Raw genomic sequence first — 21,151 nt, forward strand, 5'->3', positions numbered from 1 at the left:
TTCTCAATGACAGTGGTAATGTTACATTATTGCGTAGATTTTATACATACATGGTAAAAAAAACTGCGTAACGACAATGGAGCAACATTTACACTATTAAAAGTTACAGAATAAGAGCTTTGTTGAGGTTACTGAGTAGTTATCACAGTCATATTGAATCATGACGTCAGAAGCGAGAAATGATAGTTAATTTTTATTTCGTGCCACTTGTAAATAAAGATAATTTGGATAAAACGAAATGATGAGATTGCTTTAAAACATTTGTAAAAATGGACGAAAATTACGCTTATCTCCCCTGATAGTCAATAAATAATCGTAAAAAGTGATAAAAGATACTGTAAGTGAAAATAAGCTATGCATGCGCATTGAATAAAAGCATTTCATGTACCTTTTATCACTTTACGATTATTTACTGTCAGGGAGGATAAGCATAGTTTTCATCCATTTTTACAAATATTTTAAAGCAATCTCACTTTGTTTTATTCAAATTGTCTTTATAAATGGCACGTAATAAAAATTAACAAACATGTCATTTCTCGCTTCTGACATCACGATCAATTACGATTCAATATGGCTGTAATGACTATTCAGGAGCCTTAATGATTTAGGGTGCTTTTCATTTGATAACACAAAACACGAGCGTCATTCTATCCTTCTTGATATTCAGAGAGTGACAAAGATAAAACGGCACTTGAGTCATCAAATAGAAAGCACCCTTATTCGATGATCTGTGATCGTCGAAGATAAACTGAGGTTCTTTCGCGTAAGATTGAGTATATGGGAATATCTTTCGAATACTAATAAATTTCGTCTCCGAAGAGATTGATAAAGCTGATTTCTGAAAAAAATTACAATTAAAAGAAATATGATAAAAATTTTGTGTGTGTGTGTGTGTGTGTGTGTGTGCGTGTGTGCGCGCGCGCGCGCGCGCGTATGTGTGTGTGTGTGTGTGTGTACATATATATAACTTGTAATTGTAATGTATTTTTAAGAGTATATATTTAACACAATATAGCTATAAAATTTGAAGATAGTTTGGACATAATGCAAGCATTGTGTTTAAATTATTTTCTTTGTAGATAAAAACTTATCCAAGATACTTAATTCAATTGTTGTTATAATTGAATTATTCTTGATATGAAAAACCCTTGATTGAAAAATGGCGAAAAATGTCACTTGTAATATTATTCATTGGAAGAGCGGCACCATAAGCGAAAACATAGTTGTTTGTTTTAGGATGAATTCTGTACTTTAAACAAACAGCAGTGTATAGTATAATTCACGCAATGTTGCTCTAATAGTATACGGACGCACACGCGCGCGCGCGCATATACATTATACATACAATCGAAATTCGATTGCAATTACACACAAAGCGCGGCTAATATATGTACGCACTCTTGTACAGTCAGAGCCTAAAAGGTTGCAACACTTTTTTTAAATGGGTTTTGGAATGCAGCTTGCTCGCCGAGCAATTAGTTCTTATTCATGGATCGACAAATAAAAACCAATCGCTTGGTGAGTAGGTCGCGGATTCCGAAACTCGTTAAAAAAAAGTGTTGCAATCTTTTAGGTCCTGACCATACATTTTACTTACATATAATGTATATACTATATAATCTAAGACTATAAATATATATATATATACATATATATATATATATACACATGTAAATAATATGTTACATACAGAGTGTTCAGTGACTACATAATCTCTGATGGGAAGAGAGAGCAAACTAAACTAACAATGAATTGAAAAGTTCTGTACCATTTTGTAATTTTTGCAATAGTTATCGAGAAATTAATTCCTAAAGATATTCAAATTGACTCACCGCCAAATATAAATCCGTGGCAATATATGACTATCTATCATCATAGGTTGCTAGGCGTGCAAGGAGTTGTTTATTACAAGTGACAAGGGCAACGCAAGAGAGAGCAATGATAAAGAATATTAAAATACCTTCTCCTCGTTGAATGATTGTAGAGTCCCTATAATCTAAGTGATTGTATCTCGTAGCGCGCTTGTTGGTAGGTCGAATACATATTCGACGATTTTTAGCGATTAATATCTTTAGCAATTAATATTAAATACTAATATTTCACTATTGCGAAAAATGCAAAATGTAGGATTTTAATTTAGTTCAATCTGTTCTATTTGTCCACGAGAAATTATGCGATCATTACCGGATACCCTGCGTACGTGCGTGCGCACGCGTATATATAAATACACACACACATATAGTGTCTCTCTCTCTTAAAAAATTTAGGAAAACTCTCGTATCGTACAGATAGAGCGGATTAAGCTGAGTTGTAAAGTTCTCTATTATATTTTGAAATTTTCACGATAGTTAATAAGATATTAATTTCTAAATATATCGCTAAATTAAGTACAACAATTTTTTAAAGCATAAAACTTAAGCTTTCAAGTCCCAAGCCGTAAGAAATTAATCAATCATGATGAATTATTTTTCTTATGGCCCTTCTATATATAATAAGCCATTAGTCATAAATAAGAAATCAGAAGCAAAAAATTGATGACTGATTGGTCAGTTTCTAGCTTCTAACTTCTAATTTATGACTAATGGCTTATTGTAGAATGCCTCTAACATTCTATCGTGATTGGTTAATTTCTTATGATTTAGGACTTAAAGTTTAAAATTTTGAAATTAGTTTAAGATCTTAAAATTTCATTGTACCGCCGCTTAAACGTGTATCCATCCGACTTACTGCCAAATGCAAGTGCAGAACGAGATACGATCAGCTAGTGCAGGGCTGCGTTCAGAATCGTTGTCCGAATGCACTCAGATGTCGTTTTATGCTTGTTCGCACGAATGTTAAACAAGGATAAAAGAACTTTTTTTAGGCGCACCCAGATGATGATTCTGAACGCAGCCCAGGCAGTTATTTTCTTTTATTGTCGTGCGTAACTATTCACTATTATCACTTGTATAGTAAATAACTTGTCCGCACGCCTATGCTTACTACACACTGGACGCGATAAGCGATGAGCAATATCCAATGAGAGCTTTGCTTTGCATCATCACGTGAGAAAAAGCAGAGTTTTTATTGGATATCGTTTGTCGTTGATCGCTCATCGCATTTAGTGTGCAGTAGGCATTAGCCACTATAATCGATGGACCTATAAACATTTGACCTGTCCCTTGATACGTGCTTTTTCAGCGATTGGCTACGTTTACACGGCTCGATTTGTGCCGAAGTTACAACATCGATGTTATGAAATTGGCCAATCATAGCTATTCCTCTGAAGAATGAATGACTGTGATTAGTCATTTCTCATAACATCAATGTTATAACTTCGGCGTAAATTGAGCCCTGTATAAACGTAGTCATTTATGATTACAATCAATATCTCGTTAACTGTTGGGAAAATTGCAACGAAATGGTAGTGAACTTTTCTACTAAGTTTAGTCCGCTTTATCTGGTTACTAGCATTGCCCCAAATATTCTGGGACACTCTGTATTTATGTGTATATAATACATAAAATGCTAGAGCTATAATTTTATCCTCTTTCTCTTCCGTAACGCGATAACTCTACATATTGAAATCGATAATATATTTGGAACATTTTATTTTGTATAGTGAACATCGTTAAAATCCGATGTAACATATCGTGATCTTAATGCAGTTAATTCACTTTTTAGCGACTCTTAAAAATTACGCACTTATTGGTATGATAAACATTTATTGATGTAACATTTACATTTATATTGTAAAATTTTCTGCGTTACCTACGAATCTTTAAGGCAATTTACTTGAAAATCTTGATACATCTAAAAGAAATTTAAGGAAGTGTAGTTGTAAGAAATTTTCATATTGATAGGACGATATCGAAATAAGTATATTTTATTTCTGTTCATTTTTGCGAGTTTTCTTCGGTATATACTTTAGAGAAGAAAATGTAATTCACGCTCTTATATCTCCTTGTCTGTGTTCTTACCAGTTTTTTTCTGTCCTCTCATTAAATATAGCAGAGCACGAGATACAACGTGCGTGTATGTACATACATACAGAGACTTAGAAAGGAATGTATAACTTGAATTTATTTATGATATCATTTGGATATAATTTAAATATAATTTGAACTTGTTTTTAAAGAAGAAGAAAGGACGTCGGCTGCGTTCGAGGAGCGCGTTGCTAGCGCTATTACATCATTCTCTTTTCATTTTATATCTAATGAATGATTGATAGAATCGGCATAATAGTGTCGATAGCTCCCCGAACGCGGTCAAGTATAGACTGTGCATTTTTTTTCTATCAAGTTGTCACTATCGGTTTAGAAAAAGTCAAGTAGCAGTCCTAGGATCTATCATCCTCGTCCCCTCTTTCTTCCTCACTCATTCAAGTATCGAGTTGAAGAGAAATGCAGTTCAATATACTGGAGGTGCATTTTAATGAAGAGCATAGATGCTAAGTTCAGGGAATGCGCAGGCTATATCCTACGTTGTGTCTATATTAAGATAACACTTACAACTTTCTTTTTCTTTAATAATATAAATAAGCATTCAAAATTATAATTTTATTTATCTACATATATACTATTTGGTTACGATATTGTTCAGTATTTAAACAGTCTGAATAGCGTTTTTTACTAGCAGAACCAGTGCGCACTCGGTGCACGTTAAAGCTGTTGTACACTATTATAATCTAAATGTAAAAGTGAGATATATCTCAATTGATAAAATGGCCACTGTGTATTTTATCAAATGGTACAATAAAATGTATGAAATATTTCGCGGTTTAATTCATTTCTATATTTTTATTAAACGTACATTTCTTTTTACGTCGATTTTTGTATGTGCATACAACGGCTTTAAAGTGCACTGAGTGCGCACTAGTTCTGCCAATGAAAAATGCTAAGAGTATTATTACAGCCATATTGAATCGTAACGTCAGCGAGAAATGACACGTTAATTTTTATTATATGCTATTTGTAAATTTTAAAAATTGGATAAAATAAAATGATGAGATTGCTTTAAGTTCACAAGTAAGAAATAAAATCTATAACGGTCACAGCTGTGTGGATCGTAATCTAATTTAAATATTTCCATGTGAACTTATGTGTTAGTCGTTTGAACTGCGCGCCGAATTGATTGTTCGGACTTGGGGGTGAAATCGCACGGTGCGGAAAACGTCTGGTTATTCCGAATAGCGCTGATTGGTTGCGTCTATGCATTCTCTATTCCGTACCGTGTGATTTCACCCTTACAAAACGGAATTGTAGTGAACTCAATTTTCTAGTAAGAAACCGTTCCGTCTCGTTCCGATTCCGTAATACATACATGTATATATGTATGTATGTATGTATGTACATGGGACGGCACCCTGACGTAAACCGTAGATTTTTAGTGCTGGCAGTGAATTTTGGAACACAGCCAAAATAAGAAAATCGTGAAAAACACATGCGTCTCGCATAGAGAGAAATTTAGCCTAAAACATTTTATATCGATGCAACTTTAGTCAATTATTGACATGATTTAAAAAATGCATCCAGTGGTGAGTAGTACATTATTATAACATTTTTATATATCATATTAATTTTTACAATTAAATTAGTGCTAAAAAAAAGTCAATGAGAGCGACATCGTGGTTATTGTAGTGTACGACATTTTAATGTTTAGTTTCAATACATCTTTATATATTATATATATTGAATCTAGATTTGGAACGTTTCGGCTTATTTTAAACCATCTTCCACGATTAATTGATTGAGAAAAGACGATGATATGTACTCTCAGTGAACGTAATGAATTTTACACTTCTAGGTTTAGAATATCTATCTTTTAATCGTGCAGCGGATAAGATTTATCACTTTTGCAAAAAGTGCCTCTCCACACCTTTCTCTATGAATTAAATTCAAAAACTTTATCATATTAACAGCGTAAAAACTGTTAGACTTGTATCTTCGTCAAGATTTACAATATAAATGATTTGTATTGTAATTACATTTATATTTGTATTGTAAATCTTAACCAAGATACAAGTCTAACAGACACCGCTGCTAACATGATCAAGTTTTTGATCCATGAGAGAGGCATGAAGATTCAAAGCACTCTTTACGAAAGATGGTAGACCTAGCTTATACAATACACAACGATTAAAATAGACATTCTCAATCTAGAAGTTTAGAATTCGCTATGATCACTGAGGTCCAGTTTCACAACTCATGGTTAACTCTTAGAACCTGCGCACAATTAATGAAAGGAATAGAGAATAAGAATTTCAACCTATCAGAAATCATGTATCGTGAAATACACAGTTTCTGATAGGTTGAAATTCTTATTCCCTTTTCCCTGTTTCCTATTCTTTTCATTGTGCGCAGCCCGTTAATAAAGGTTCAATTTATTAATTATCTCTTTCCAATTCTAAAATTGTGAAATAAGTTGAACCTCGGTTACGAGTTAACCATGAGTTGTGAAACTGGGCCTTAAGCCCGTTTTCACAATATATGGTTACCTATAGATTAAAGGTTACCAACAGGTTCATCAATGAAATTCATTTATGAATTTTTTGGTTACCTTTAATCTTTAAGTAACCATATATTGTGAAATCGGGCCTTAAGCCTTGTATCCACGATGCTAGAAATCGGTCCGATATCTCGGATGAAGAAAGCATTGACCAATCGCAATGGTCATGTGATCAAATTGTTCAAATGTGATTTGTTAATTTTTTCTCTGTCCGACATCTCGGACCGATTTCTAGCATCGTGGACATCGGACTTAAGTGTGTATCATATATTGTTTTTTCTCAATCAATTAATCATTGAAGATGACTTAAAATAAGTCGAAACGTTCAAAATGTAGATTCAACATATATATGATGAACGTACTGTGAAACTATATAAATTAAACATTATAAAATACCATACGCTACAATAACTGCTGTGTCACTTACATAGCCCTTTTTTTAGCAATAATTCGATTTTAAATATTAAGAGACTCAAATTATTCTTTAATTTTATTTACATTAATTTTTATATTTCCTTAAAGTTCTTTCCAAGTAAAAAAGTACTATATAATACTGTTAATAAAGCTATAAAACAAGTTTCTTGTTATAAAGGCCATTTAGAAAAAAAGTAAATTTATAATTTTATAAGACTGCAGTACTTTTATGTATATTCATTTTATGTACGTTTAATTTATACATTACTTTGTATACCTTAGGTAATTTAATTTACGAAATACGCATGCGTGTGTGAGTGCGTGAGTGTAAAAAATTGCTTAGAAATGCAGATTTTGTGAGAAAGCTATATAATGTTATTTTATTTGTAAAAAAGAGAGGTTGTTAAGGCGTCGTCTACAATACACGGAGTAAGAAGTAAGAGTAAGAAATTGACCAATCACAGTCGATTATTCTTTTCACATTCGACTGTAATTGGTCAATTTCTTACTCTTACTTCTTACTCCGTGTATTGTAGACGGGCCTTTAGAGAGACTTGTATAAAATTTTTATCGGTCATTTGACAAATTGTCGTGAAAAACCATCGCAACTAGATAGAATTTAAATAATTATTGAGAAAACATTTCGTCATTTAACATTTACAGTGATTTAAATATTTATTTCATTATAATAAAAATCTTTGTTACACTTATAAAATACTCTTTATATAATATATGTTTTTACAAAGATATCTACTTTAAATGAGAAAAAAGAGGAGGGGATAGTTAAATGGGAGAAAGTACAACAGAAGTCTAAGGTCCCAAGAGAACATGAAGCTGAGGAACGTGCTCAAATGTGGAAAAAGTATTTGATGCACGAAATCGAGCTCGGTACTTTAAATACAAAACGTTACCGGACATTATGGCGAGAGATGATGATGAGAATCAAAATGCCGCAAATCGCCGAAGATGTGAAGATTGCGTGGCATAATTTCGATCGAGCTCTCGATATTAAAGACTACAGGTTGTCATGTGTGTTACGATCAATTGGCCAATTGAGAAAGTTTGTTTAGTGCATTTAGAGAGTTTCATCTTCTTCATCGAATAAGATTTGAATAACAATTAAAGAATATTTCATTCTTGAACAGATTTCCCTATAGTATAAATTATTTTACTATGTCTGTTGCTCTTATCCTAAAATAGTTGCTAAGATTTTATATAATTTATTTGTACTATTTTTGAAAGCAAAAATAGTTGAATAACATTAATAGATTAATCCTAACTAGTATGATATAAAGTCTTAAAAAAATAAAATTTTAGTTTTAATATCATTTCTTGATGAGAATTTGGATATTTTTCCATAGGATAAATTTATGCATCTTATAAAAATATTTTTACGACTGTTCGATCTTTTCTAGAATAAGCTTTTTAATGGATGAATTGACCGAAGCCGAAGAACAATATCAGAGAACTACAAAATCATATACTGAAATTATAGATCGATTTTTAATATCGTATAGAGAAAGAATACAGAGCAAAGAAAGAAGTTATCGAAGGACCTTAGACGAAATACTTATTCAGACGGACATAGGAGTTGGCAAAATTTATTATCAGCAAAACGAAGTCTTGTTACAATCAATCACTCACGGCATTCACAAACAATTAGAAGAATTATCGAACAATGTTAAAAGCATCGCCTTAAGTATATTATTATTAATCTTGTATAATTTTATCAGAATTTCGCTTGCTTCCAATTCTATATTATATACGTATACAGGGTGTCCCATTTTGAATAACGACCTAACATACGCACAGGACTCTTCACGCTCCCTTGGCAAGAGGGAAGTGAGGTGAAAGTCGTTTCGCGTGGAAAGTCGTTTTTAAAGCAGAAATGAAACATTATTTCTTAAATCTTTTTTTGTTTATAACTTTTTAACGAGTAATGTTCGATGGTTAAAACTTTTCCAAGGTCATTCGGGGTCGTGACCTTGACAACGTATGTCAATGTCAAGGTCATTGGGGAGGGCTCCCCTAATCTACATATTTACCAACAATAGGTATAAATTTGTTTACTGAAAGTGGACACAAGCAAAAATTATAGCATTTTAATATTTTTATAAAATTTAAGACATATAGATTCACGAGGCATTAGGAGTCAGCGCTAGTAAAAATATATGTATAAATAAAATTTAATATCTTCTGGATGTTTCGGCTCCGTTTTGAGCCATCCTCAGCATATATTTAATAACGTTCAGAACTTATTAAATTTTATTTATACATATATTTTTATCATTGGTTATATTTGCGCAAATCAGTACTAGCGCTGACTTCTAAATGCCTCGTGAATCTATGTCTTATTCTATGAATTAAACGAGTTCCTAAAATAGTTATTTCTTAAAAAAAAAAATTATTTCCATTATTTATTCATTATTATTAAAATATATAATAAATAACGTAAATTTTTAATACAATTAATTTATTTTTGGTATTAAAATATATAATAAATAACGTAAATTTTTAATACAATTAATTTATTTTTGGTTGATATTAAAATTGTATCTTGGAAGGTAAGATTGATGCATTCGTGGAAGACAGTAAGGATACACGCAGAATTTCTGTGACACAACTTGAAAATCAGTTACAAAAATCCTGGGAAAATCTTCGACGAATTCTGTCGGATTATCAAAATAGTAAGGGAACATTTATGATTCATGTGCCTTTTATGACCATTTATGACTATTTCATGTGCCTTTCACACCATTTACAGACTATTAGATGGTATTTTAAAGCGATCTCATCATTTCGTTTTATTCCAAATTGTCTTTATTTACAAATGACATGTAACAAAATGGATACCAGATATCGGATATCTGAAAAGAATGATATTCGGTAGGGCAATTGTCCGGTTAGATACCGGATATTTTTCGGGTATACGATATAATTTCTCCATTCTTTTCTAAAAAAGGGGGGAGGGGAGGGGAGGAAAGGAATAAAAGAGAAAAATACCCCTACAGCACAAAGTTGCAACAACATTGCAGCAATATTGCAGATTTTGTAGCGATAGTGCTGCAAATTCTGTGCTGTATGGATAGTGATAATAATATTTTCTTTATCTCCTCAATGTGAAAAGAAAAAGAGGAAAGATGAATAAGCAAGAATTTCAGTTAAAAAGAAAGAATTCTGCATCAATGACGCAAGCTTTCGATATAAAATTTCAGCCGAACATATGTTGCCAGATACTAATGATATCCGAACATATCTAGCCAGATAGTAAAAAAGGGCCGAATAGCGAATACTTCCCGGATACCTGATATATCCTTACTTTTGAGGAAGATCGCAATCACAATGCACAATTTTGAAAATCACACATCCTTACCTATATGTTCACGATGATTACTTAGGAGCCTTAATATATTTTGTCTTTATATAATGAATCTTTAATGTTGTATGTGTGTGCGTGTGTGTTTATATTTAATACATATTTTTAATTAAAATATTAAATAAAATTACTTATAAATTATATACATTTTATTGATACTATTTTATTGGGAAACAAATTTAAATAAAATTTAGTTCTCCATTAGAAAATATTATAATTTTAATCAAATAAATGAATTTTTATTAAATTTCTTTTGAAATAAAGTTCAAACTGCAAATATACAACTGCACATCTATCAAATGCAAATTAGGTAAGTTAATATTGATTAATATTACATCGTTCTAGAAACAAAGAATCGCAGAAAATCTTACGGGATGCTTAAAAGTAAGGACGAGAAAGACCAACAAGTAATAGCACAACAGTTATTACATACAGCGAGTCTTTTCGAGGATATACGAAAGTTCCAAGGTAAAATAACGACATATGATTCCATGGCCAAGAAAAAAATTTCTAAAATTCTGACGGAACAAGACTTCTTCCAGAAAGCTTCCTGTATTATAAAAAATCGTCTTCTCTCAGGTGCGCGTGTATCGCCTTTTTGTTAAATCTTGTTTGATTTTAACTGAATATTTATAAAATTTATATTTCGTAATTTTAGTTGCACGGAAGAAATTGTTATACAGCAATAATATTACCGTTACATCTTATTTTATATTCTATTCAGACTATTAAATCGAAATATTATAATTACTGATAATAATTTTTGACAATAATAATCAATAAATACAATTTTTGACAGTTTCTTATTAAGATTTCGACAATAATAATCAATAAATACAGTTTTTGACAATTTCATATTGAGATATGTAAAATAATTTTAGAACAGACGAAAGATAAGAATCAATTGAAGATATTGTCGATCAAATATAACAGGATGATAAAACATGTAGAATTTCTTGTAATTAAAGGCAAACGATTGCTTACGCTGATGCAAATCTGTCGTAAATATGAAATACAAAACGAGAAAATAATTCCGTTTGTTAATCATACGGAAAGCTCACAAATGCTCTCGTCATATCAAATCATTGCCCTATCAGACTGGAATGTGTCCCGTCAGGTATACACGAATATGTAATAGAGAGTTCTTGAATTCTTAAAAGAAAACCTTTTTTCATAAGGAATTTATAACAGATTATAGATTTTCAAGATATGACAAATTTTTGGCGGAAATTTAGTGTTGTGCAAATGACTACCATGCAATTGCGATCGAAGAGGGATAAATTGAAGGCTGAGGCGAGACATTTGCGCGAACGTATCAGTTTTTACATTATGCAGAAAGAGAGAGAGAGTAAGTGAAAAGAATAAAAAAAAGGTATAAATAATTTAATAACTGCTTCAATAACAAATGAATTATGCCACAATTTGTTTTAATATAGGTACTGATTCGTAACCTATTTTACATTATGTTGAATAATCAACAATCATGCTGGTATTTTTTATTATATTTAAAATTTTACACGACTAGAAAGAAACATTATTTGTTCTAGATACAAACGCAAGATTTTAGCATTTTTTAGTTTACTTACTCTTATCGGTATTATACATGATGAAGTTTCATTACTAGTTTGTATAAAATGTAACACTATACCAATAAAAATAATTTAACGCTAATATCAAATTTTATAGTTTAAGCCTAGATGTAGAATTATAATTTCAGTTTATCAATACTGTCTCTAATCATTAACGCTGATATAAAATATAAACATTGTTTAATTATTTAATCCAGATCATTGTAAAGTAAAGCATGTAATAAACCAAATAAACAATATATATGTTACATGATTTATACACATTTAATACGTGAAAAAACAGTGCAATACAATGATATTGTCAAGTTAACGAGTCGATTGGCCATTCTGAACTTATCAACAATATTTTGTATTTATTATGCACTTTAAACTGCAACTGCGACAGAATTTTCACACAATAGAGTATAAATTAACGTAATGATTTGTGCCTGTGTGCTATCTGAGATAGCATTTTATTACCAGTGAGGAAAGTAACAATACCAAAACCAAGAAGATATTGCAGCGTCACGAACATATTAAGCTTCAACCAGAAAATACCGAAGAGTACGAAGATGCCTAAAAATAAAACAATTATAGTTATTCATACTGTATTGTGGTGCAATGTGGTAGATTTAAATAATTTCTGTAGTGAATTGATTACAAATGTGAACATAATCACATTCGAGAAAAACATCACGGCATACTGTACGCCCAATGAAAACAGATAGACTACATAACATCATCTGCCAAGCAATATATCGGGCATATTTTTTATTATATCGTTACTATATTTTTAAATTAAATTTAAATTAACTAATAAAATTTAAATTAACTAATAAAAGGGCTTTAGTTGTTAAGTAATGTACGAGTGGATGAGTGCATAGCTTATGCAAAGATTATTAGAGAATAGGAGGCATTTGGAGAAGTTAAAAAGATAGAGATTTGTGAGAATAGAATGAGGCAACAACGAGAAATTGATAGCAAAGATGGTCAATAAAGCGGATTATGAGGATAAAGTCCCAGACATAATGCGAGGGAATAGCGATAGCAAGAGAACAGAATTGTAACCTATTAGAAATCAGATATACATTGGAATGCACACAGTTTCCGATAAGTTGAAATCGTGGTATTCTATCGCTATCGCTATTTCCTCGCATTGTGTCCGAGGCTTTAACCTTTAGACTACCGGGAAAGCCACTTTAGTGGCTCTTGAGTTTGGATTAAAATACCATTATTTTTAGTGGTATTTTAAATACTAAATGTATTAAACATGTATGTGTACACACATGTATTAAAAAATAAAAATTATAAAACGTGTAAAAAAAATATATATTGAAAAATATACAAAAAATAAAAAACATAAAAAGTAAAAAAGTCAGAGTGTAAAAGGAATGCGCATTCAACTGAATTATGACATCACAAGTGAGAATTATCTGGGAATCGGTGTAAATGGAAAGCAACTACTGCTAATATTATTCTTATTTAATTAGTTAGTATTTATACTTATTCAATGCTACATCAATCCATCAATATTAATCACACACGATCAATAATGTTGTAAGTATTGTCATTGTTATTTTTTACTATATTTAAACAATTCTAGCGATGTTTCCCTGATGCGAAGAGGAAGTTATTTTTCCTGTTTTTTTCTGCTTTCTAAGAACTCAAATGATTTTTCAATGTCTATTCAGGTGTATCTTCGGGACGAAAATCGATACTTTTTTTAACACCCTCCTTCATATGGCTAGAGAAAAGGATCAAGAAGATGAAGAGAGAGAGAAAGGGGTAAGTACAGAAATCAAAGAAGATAAAAGCGAACAGGAGGACAAGGGCATTCGGAGCTGTAAAAGGGAAATTTTTTGAACAGGTTCGAAGTTTGCGATAAGTGAGGAGAGTTTATATCATTAAGTGTCAGAGAGACAAGTATATTGAAGAAGTGAATGACACGCGCGTCCGCATGCGTGCATATGTGTATTAGACTGTTGTTTTGATGAAACAAGAGATCTTATTTAATCTTATTTTCCTACTTAAAAAAATATGCATGGAAATCTAATTATACATTAAATGCACTCTATCTCAATGAAATGATATTTACCTCCTAATCCAAGATGGAATGTAATCGCGCTGAGAGACAAGGGGAAGTTCGAGATATTGACACCGAGTCTAGCCCATAAAATCAACAATAGTAAAACTGGTGCCAAGCATAATCCTGTGAATAAATTTGACACAAATGCCGGAGGTCTACGTTCAGGTTCGCGGAACATATGCTGAAATTTGAAAGTAACAAGAGTTCAGAAAAACACTTTGATAACAGCTTCAATTTCTCAAATAAATGTCGATGTTCGTCAAAGAAACTAAAAACTATTGCGCAAATGCTACTTTTGCGAATGTTATACTAACTTTGACGTAATTCTTTGCCAATGTTTTGGAAGTGACAAAATTATAAATGATTTTATGTCACTAACGACCATTGGCATATATCAGGTACATATATGTATAAATTAAGGGAAAAAATACCTTTATTTCCGGTTTGGTTGTATACACATTCGGTTTTTGCTTATAAGAGATGTTCTTATCAGTCCCTTCCATTGAAGTCGGCTCGGGAAATTTAAGAGTTACTGTGCCAATATTAAACTGGAACGGATTGCTAATCACAGCATCACCAATAATTAACTCCATGTTGTATTCTCCACTTTGGTGACCGAAATTTACAGCTGCTGTTCCAACCGGCTAAAAATATTCGCAAAATTATAACGTGGAAGAATATATTTTCTGTTATACAAAAATCTAATTTATGCGGAAATATATATGTAAACTAGAGACATGTATACTATCAGATCCGGTAAACGAGAATATATTGAAATGGATCGAAATTTTATGTATCCGAATGAGTATTTTGAATAACAAAAACTTTTTTTTATTTAATTGGATTCAATCGAATTAAAAAATTGCATTTCCTATTCAGAATTTTGTATTGAAAAATATTCACGAGGCACAGAAAAGCTTAAAAATTATTTTTAAATTGAAAGGTATAGAAATGTACTTCATCTAAATCGTATAAATGTATAAAAATGCATTCTCGGATTAAAAAGAATTCATTTTAACGTTCGCAAATGTGTATTTCTGAAAATCTGAACCCATTTCAATCCATTTTACTGGAGAAGACATGGTCGTGTCTTCAAGTATATACATTTTGTGTCGTATCTTATGTTATACGAGTATGTATTGTGTAAAGGAGCACAGCAGTGTCTCGCGCCATGACGCTGCGCTTGTCTTAGCACCGAGACCCTACCGTGTCTCCAGATGAAATCCGTTTTAGATAGAGTTAGATTAAATGTAGTTTTTTCCGTCTGTATTAAATAAAAAAAATTAAAAGTGCCGGCCACTCAACGTTCTCCAACCTCATTTATAATCGCTGGGGTTAGTAACATGTAATTGTCACTAGAAAACACAAGCTTACACAGCCCTCGGCTGAGTATAGATATGTAGTGTTGTGTCGACGATAATAGGCAATTGGAATGCAACATGTGTCGCACGAAAGTGTCTAGGAATATTGCAATTGGAAAGAACTCAATATTGCCGTAAGCTGTAAGAAACTAATCAATCGTAGTCGATCATTTCTTTACATTCGACTGATTGATCGATTTCTTGCGGCTTACGACTTAAGAGTGTGGTCCACTTGGTGCTACAAATGCTTCAAAGCATTTGATTGACCAATCGAAAGAATTTTGCTAATTAAAAAGAATTTTAACAATCAAAAAATATTTGTTTAGCACTTGTAGCATCGAGTAAATTATAACACCTTACTATACCATATTACTCCTGTTGTAGAGTAGACGATCCTATACTTAGGTCAGTTGAGTCTCTAATATATATTTAATTTAAGTAACGTACAGCATAAAAAATTACCATATCAAATTTATAAATGTGAGTAGCATCAGGTTCAGCGACGAAAAAGATTTCATGGCCTCGCTTATTATTAGTAGACGTGGAAACGGACGTAAGACGCACGAAGGCTTGATGCACACGCATCGGTTTCTTATTGGCAGAATCACGCAACAAAAATCGCATGACTAATTTTTGCTGAGAATCAGCTTCTATTTTATGTTCGAGCTTGCCTGAGGAAGATTCTGTGTTTATTCTGAAAATTAAAGAGACATAAATGAATATAAACATAGAATATTTTGTTAAAAGATATATAATTTAGTATGTAAAATATTACGAATCATGTGAACACCTCGTAAGTTTTGGTTGAGTTGTCTGATCGGCATCACCAGTACCAATCTCTAAGTAGTCCAATATTGCTTCAGATAAGACTTTTACTGTAATCGTACTCTTGACCGAAGCTGCAGTTATTAATATCTTGTAAAAACCACGATCAGGTTTTACATTCATCAGGTTCATTGTGAACAGAGTCCTATATGTAAACGCATTATATTGAAATTTTATATTGTAAAAAAACCAAAATTCATCAAATTATTATTAGCTTGATTTAACTAATCAAGATTAATCCTAATAAAACTCTTTCGTTAAAGCCGTAATCAGACTAGAAATTTAGATTAGATTGAAATTTAACCAACCAAAACAAAAGTTTACTAAATTTGGAATTGGTTTTCTTTTTTTCTGATTGGTTAAATTCCAATTCAACCTTAATTTCAATCTCCAATCTGATTACGGTTTAATACTAATTTTAATTAGTCAAATCTACTCAGGAGAATGTATATAAATGGAAGAGCAATTGTGTGCTGAACTTCTAAGCTAATATCTATGTATGCGTGCGAGTGAGAAAGCTATAGAATCCCAATTGACTATAATGCGCATATGGCACTCTTAACCCCCTTTCCCTCATTCCACTTCATTGTTCATTTCGTTCTACTTTGTTGTCAATGTGCGAGAAAAAATTGAATCAATTCTCATGCAGATGACGGTCTACGTATACGCATTGTAAACATTTGGAACTTTTACACTTTAGCTTTCTCTTTCGCACAGATGTTTGATTTTAGGCTAGATAGATAGGCGGCATAGGCAATTCTCCTTTCATTTATATAGTCTAAGAATATACAACTGATTATATATTTAAAGCTGATATACACAGTCAATTCTTTCATTTAAGACTATCTTAAATACAGTCTTGAAATGTCATTACCAGAGGGCGGTATTCATAATCAGATCTTATATTCAAGACCGTCTTAAGTACAGTCTTAAGAAGTCATGAACCAATCAGAGGGCCGTATTAGCACGTCTTAAGACATTACTTGAGATAGTTTCGAAATAAGAATGGACTACAAATTTCAGCCTAAATTTCATCAATTAGATTAGTTTAAGTAGTTCAACAACATTTAGGCATTCTACAATAAGCCATTAGCCATAAATCAAAAGTTAGAAGTTTGAAATTGACTGATCACAGTCGTGTAGAAGGCCCATTAAAGTAATAATATTGACACATTGAAGGGTTAAGGGCAATGGTAATATATGTGCGTTTCAAAAGCAATTAAAAAAAAGTATTACAATTTTTCTATGAAATCTTCATATAAAAACATCTATCCTCGCAAAAAAATGATAAATTCAAAATTACTTCGATGTCAAGATGGACGGACAAAACTTTGAAATGTAAACTTAGGTCAAACTTAAGGGTAAAACTGTTTCTTATACATTTTCATACTTTTGTTCGTAAAACAAAAGCAGAAAAAGGATGAAACCGCCGATGACCTTGACCTTGACATATGTTGTCATGACTCTCCAACAGGTTTTAGGTAGTGGTCATTATTCGTTAAAAAGTTATTAATAAAAACAGTTTAAGAAACAATGTTTCATTTCTTTATACGATATTAAAAATCGAGTTCCGCACTGGACCTATAGGTTTAGGAGCATCAGACTTTTCATGCGAAGGGAGTTCTATCTCACCTCCCCCCCCCCCCCCCCCCCCCCCACAACCCTGCCAAGAGGTGTACGACTACGAACGATGGACCTTGCTTCGCGTGGAATTTGTGCGCCCCTTGGTAAGAGGGGAGGTAGGATGGAACTCGCTTCACGTGGAAAATCGGACGTCCCTTGGTAGCAATGGAGGAACTCGCTTCGCGTGGAAAGTAATTACGTACGCAGGAGAGGATATAGGATAGTTTTTAATATTGTATAAAGCAGAAATAAGACGTTATTTTCTTAACTTTTTTTTGTTAATAACAATTTAATGAATAACGACCGTCACCTAAAACCTGTTGGAGATCGCTCAAGGACCTTAACAATATATATGAAGGTCAAGATTATCGGCGGTTGTTTCCCATTTCTGCAGTTTCAACACATACTATTAAAGTCTGCATAGAAAAACCTAAGACATTCAGTTTAACAAAATTAACAAAAATATGTGTTGAATTTCTTAACCTTAATTATATTTTAAAAAAAGGTTGAAGGGATTATTCAACAATTATTGCTATGCCCCAAGGTATAGCTGATATCAGCATGGCAAAGCTGATTCAGTAAAGTATTGGGGGAGACTCTCTATATCATATTTAATAGATAACTCACTTATCAATTGTAGATGGTTGCAAATTCTCATTGCTGAGAACAACAACATCGTCTCCTACTCGTGTTGCGGAATTTGCAACGACTTTAGGCACGGTTGGCAATGCTTGACCAAGAATATCGCAAACTTTAACAGTAACTAACGGTTGCTTATTAAATATAATAATTCCTCCATCGGCTAGGGTTATGCAAATTGGTTTTTCAGAACTATCGACTGCCAAAGTAGTTAAAGCAGAAAGTAAATTTGTAACACCCTTTATCGTTTGCACGGAACGCCGCGAGAGAAGATAATTGCCCAGTTTGACAGTCTGTTGGAAGTTTAATGGCGGTTTTTTCTTCAACGAAGTTGATAATTTAAGAATACCATTAATAAGGAAACCTATAAAAATTAATTTTAAAATAAATTTAGTATTACACAAAAAATCAACTTGGAATTATACAAATAATAGAAACTAAATATATACTTGTTATAGAAAGGCCGCCTTCAAACTGCAAGTGTTGACCATCGACTTCATCTGCTTGTACTACAGCATCTTCAATACGATCAAAAGCAAATGCCGCTGGGGTACCTATGTCTGCAGCAATGTGGAACACGTATCCCAAGCTAATAACAGAAAAGTAACTTATATTGTCCATATCAAAAATATGTAGCAAAGTAATTTTTAAGATGTTCCGTTCAGTATGATAATTATTGTCTTCATGTGTTTCATATTCAGAAGAACGAAAGTTTCATAAACATCATTACATTTGTCATTAATTTTTACCATAATTACTGATATGTATTATTTTATACATGGTGTCCCATTTTAATTAAAACAGCCAATTTTTGGAAGTTACCGAGATTTTAGAGACAAATATAGATAAAAGTTGTAAGGTTCGAAGGGGGGTATCATTGATTTGACTGTGGATGGCGCCGTCAAAGTCAGGTCAAGTTCACTTTAAATTTTTAAAATAAAATTTGCGTTAAAAATTTATTTTCACGTAAAAAGAAAAATAAGAGGTATAATCTCTAAGCCTTGATCTTAATAAATATTATCTAGGTTATGATCCTGAATAACATTCAAAAGGTTTTTTAGCCGTCAGTCGGACATCTTACAATTAGATAATACTAATACCGGCGGTACTGTAAATTTCAAGCTTTATAACTCAAAAAGTACATAATGGAAAAACATTTTGTTACAGTTTTGAAGAGCTCTCGAAATAAGCTATAAGAATGTGCAATAAAAAATAAGGGATACCATTTAAAAAATTCAAAGTAACCTTGATCTGACCTTGACGCCACCCAGGGTCAAACCAATGGTACTCTTATATCCTCTTTCAAACCTTACAACTCCCAGACATTTTTCTCTAAATTCTCATGATTTCCAGAGAGTGGCTATTTTAATTAAAATGGGACACCCTGTATAAACCTTCGATAACTTACTTCCATAGACTATCGTCTTTCCTTAAAGTTGCTTGAATTAATTTCACTAATTTGTCAATTCTGGCAGTAGGTATCTTTTGCGATAAAGCTGCTAAACCACTCACTGCATAATACAAATCAGAGAGTGTAGAAGTATCCTTCTGTATAATATTTGTCAATATCTATATAAATAAGATGTTGTTATATATGGTGTACTGGGAATTAACAGTAATGTTTATATTTTGTTTAAGAATAATTATTATCTTTATTCTTCATGCAGTAGTATCATTATTGCAGACATCATTATGCTACGTAAATGCTATAGATATTCGTGTAATTTAGATCACTAATACTAGCATATATCACCTTTGTCACAGTACTTGTGGAAAACTCTTGGCAGCCTCCAATAGCTTTCCATGTAGAGACAAGATAAAATGCCGTTTCAGGTGTGATGTTTTCTCCGTTGGATTTTATTAAGTACTTGCAAATGGTCTAAACAAGCACAATCGCTATTAATATAAGAATTCGAAATATTATGTTATAATGAAGAAAATTCTCATTCAGAAAGACTAATCAAATAATCATGGAATTTCAGTATAGCTTTTTCATCATAAGGTAATTTGTACATGCCGGATCTCTACAAATACTAGCTTCAACAATATACAGGATGAATCATTTTAAGTAACGCATTGATTTTTCTCGAAAGCCAAGATTTTATCAGAAAATGTTTCAATAATTGTGTAGTAAAAAAATTCTCATTTAAAATGATTTACTCTGTATCTATGCGTACGTATGTGCGCGTCCGTGAGTGCACACTTACCGACGGAAATTAAAAAACAAAGTATTTGTTTTAGAATTGTATATTTTTAGATATACTGATATATATGTATATATATATATATACATGTATATATATATATCGATATAGCTTATTATTTTCAATAAAAATTTTTAATGAGTCGTTATGATAAGAAAATACATACGTGTTTAATTGAATCGACCTAAACAAATGAAAAAAAATCTGTACGATAGTTATGAAATATATTTTGTTCACTACTTTTTACAAATATAAACAATACGTACATGGTTCTAATTCTTATTAATATTCTGATATGTTAGAAAAAACCTTTGAATTGATCATTTTAGAGATTTACAAAGTATTCATTTCAAACTAAACCGTTTTAGGTATACAGTTGTGTGAAGTTTTTTTAATTAGTGTGAGAAATCACCTCTTACAATAAAATCTTTTAGAGTGTATAACTACCATCTTGTATATTTACAGAGTGAATCTTAAAAGCCCAACGTTTTACCATGGACACTAAATTATTGACTGCAACGGGAAAGAGCATAAGAGACGTGTAAGGCGTCGTCTACAATACACGGAGT

At 31.9% G+C, this 21,151-nt stretch overlaps 2 protein-coding genes across 2 annotated transcripts in view; one reads left to right on the forward strand and one right to left on the reverse strand.

The window, feature by feature from the left end:
• The first annotated feature begins 5,287 nt into the window (after positions 1-5,287).
• LOC108765280 (coiled-coil domain-containing protein 65) lies at positions 5,288-11,953 on the forward strand. Its single transcript, XM_018513909.1, has 7 exons — positions 5,288-5,515; positions 7,647-7,921; positions 8,316-8,599; positions 9,465-9,587; positions 10,622-10,855; positions 11,158-11,393; positions 11,468-11,953. Exons 1-7 carry the CDS (start codon positions 5,504-5,506, stop codon positions 11,630-11,632), a joined length of 1,329 nt encoding a protein of 442 aa, XP_018369411.1. The 5' UTR covers positions 5,288-5,503; the 3' UTR covers positions 11,633-11,953.
• A 191-nt stretch (positions 11,954-12,144) lies between these two features.
• OstDelta (oligosaccharide transferase delta subunit) overlaps positions 12,145-21,151 on the reverse strand; it is an 11,340-nt gene continuing 2,333 nt past the window's right edge. The window contains exons 3-11 of the mRNA XM_018513908.1: positions 20,132-20,257; positions 19,787-19,947; positions 18,828-18,967; positions 18,367-18,742; positions 16,082-16,261; positions 15,754-15,985; positions 14,362-14,574; positions 13,940-14,111; positions 12,145-12,420 (exon numbers count right to left, since the gene is read on the reverse strand). Of these exons, the coding sequence (XP_018369410.1) occupies positions 12,275-12,420; positions 13,940-14,111; positions 14,362-14,574; positions 15,754-15,985; positions 16,082-16,261; positions 18,367-18,742; positions 18,828-18,967; positions 19,787-19,947; positions 20,132-20,257 (1,746 nt within the window). The 3' untranslated portion in view covers positions 12,145-12,274. The remainder of the gene's footprint in view (positions 12,421-13,939; positions 14,112-14,361; positions 14,575-15,753; positions 15,986-16,081; positions 16,262-18,366; positions 18,743-18,827; positions 18,968-19,786; positions 19,948-20,131; positions 20,258-21,151) is intronic.

Source organism: Trachymyrmex cornetzi, unplaced genomic scaffold (genome assembly GCF_001594075.2).
Source record: "Trachymyrmex cornetzi isolate Tcor2-1 unplaced genomic scaffold, Tcor1.1 scaffold482, whole genome shotgun sequence".
NCBI lineage: Eukaryota > Metazoa > Arthropoda > Insecta > Hymenoptera > Formicidae > Trachymyrmex > Trachymyrmex cornetzi.

Bases quoted from the DNA above. Each gene is read 5' to 3' on its own strand.
- LOC108765280 (XM_018513909.1), top strand. The intron at 8,600-9,464 runs GTATATTATTAT...GTATCTTGGAAG, and splicing joins TGTTAAAAGCATCGCCTTAA to GTAAGATTGATGCATTCGTG. The intron at 9,588-10,621 runs GTAAGGGAACAT...ACATCGTTCTAG, and splicing joins TCTGTCGGATTATCAAAATA to AAACAAAGAATCGCAGAAAA.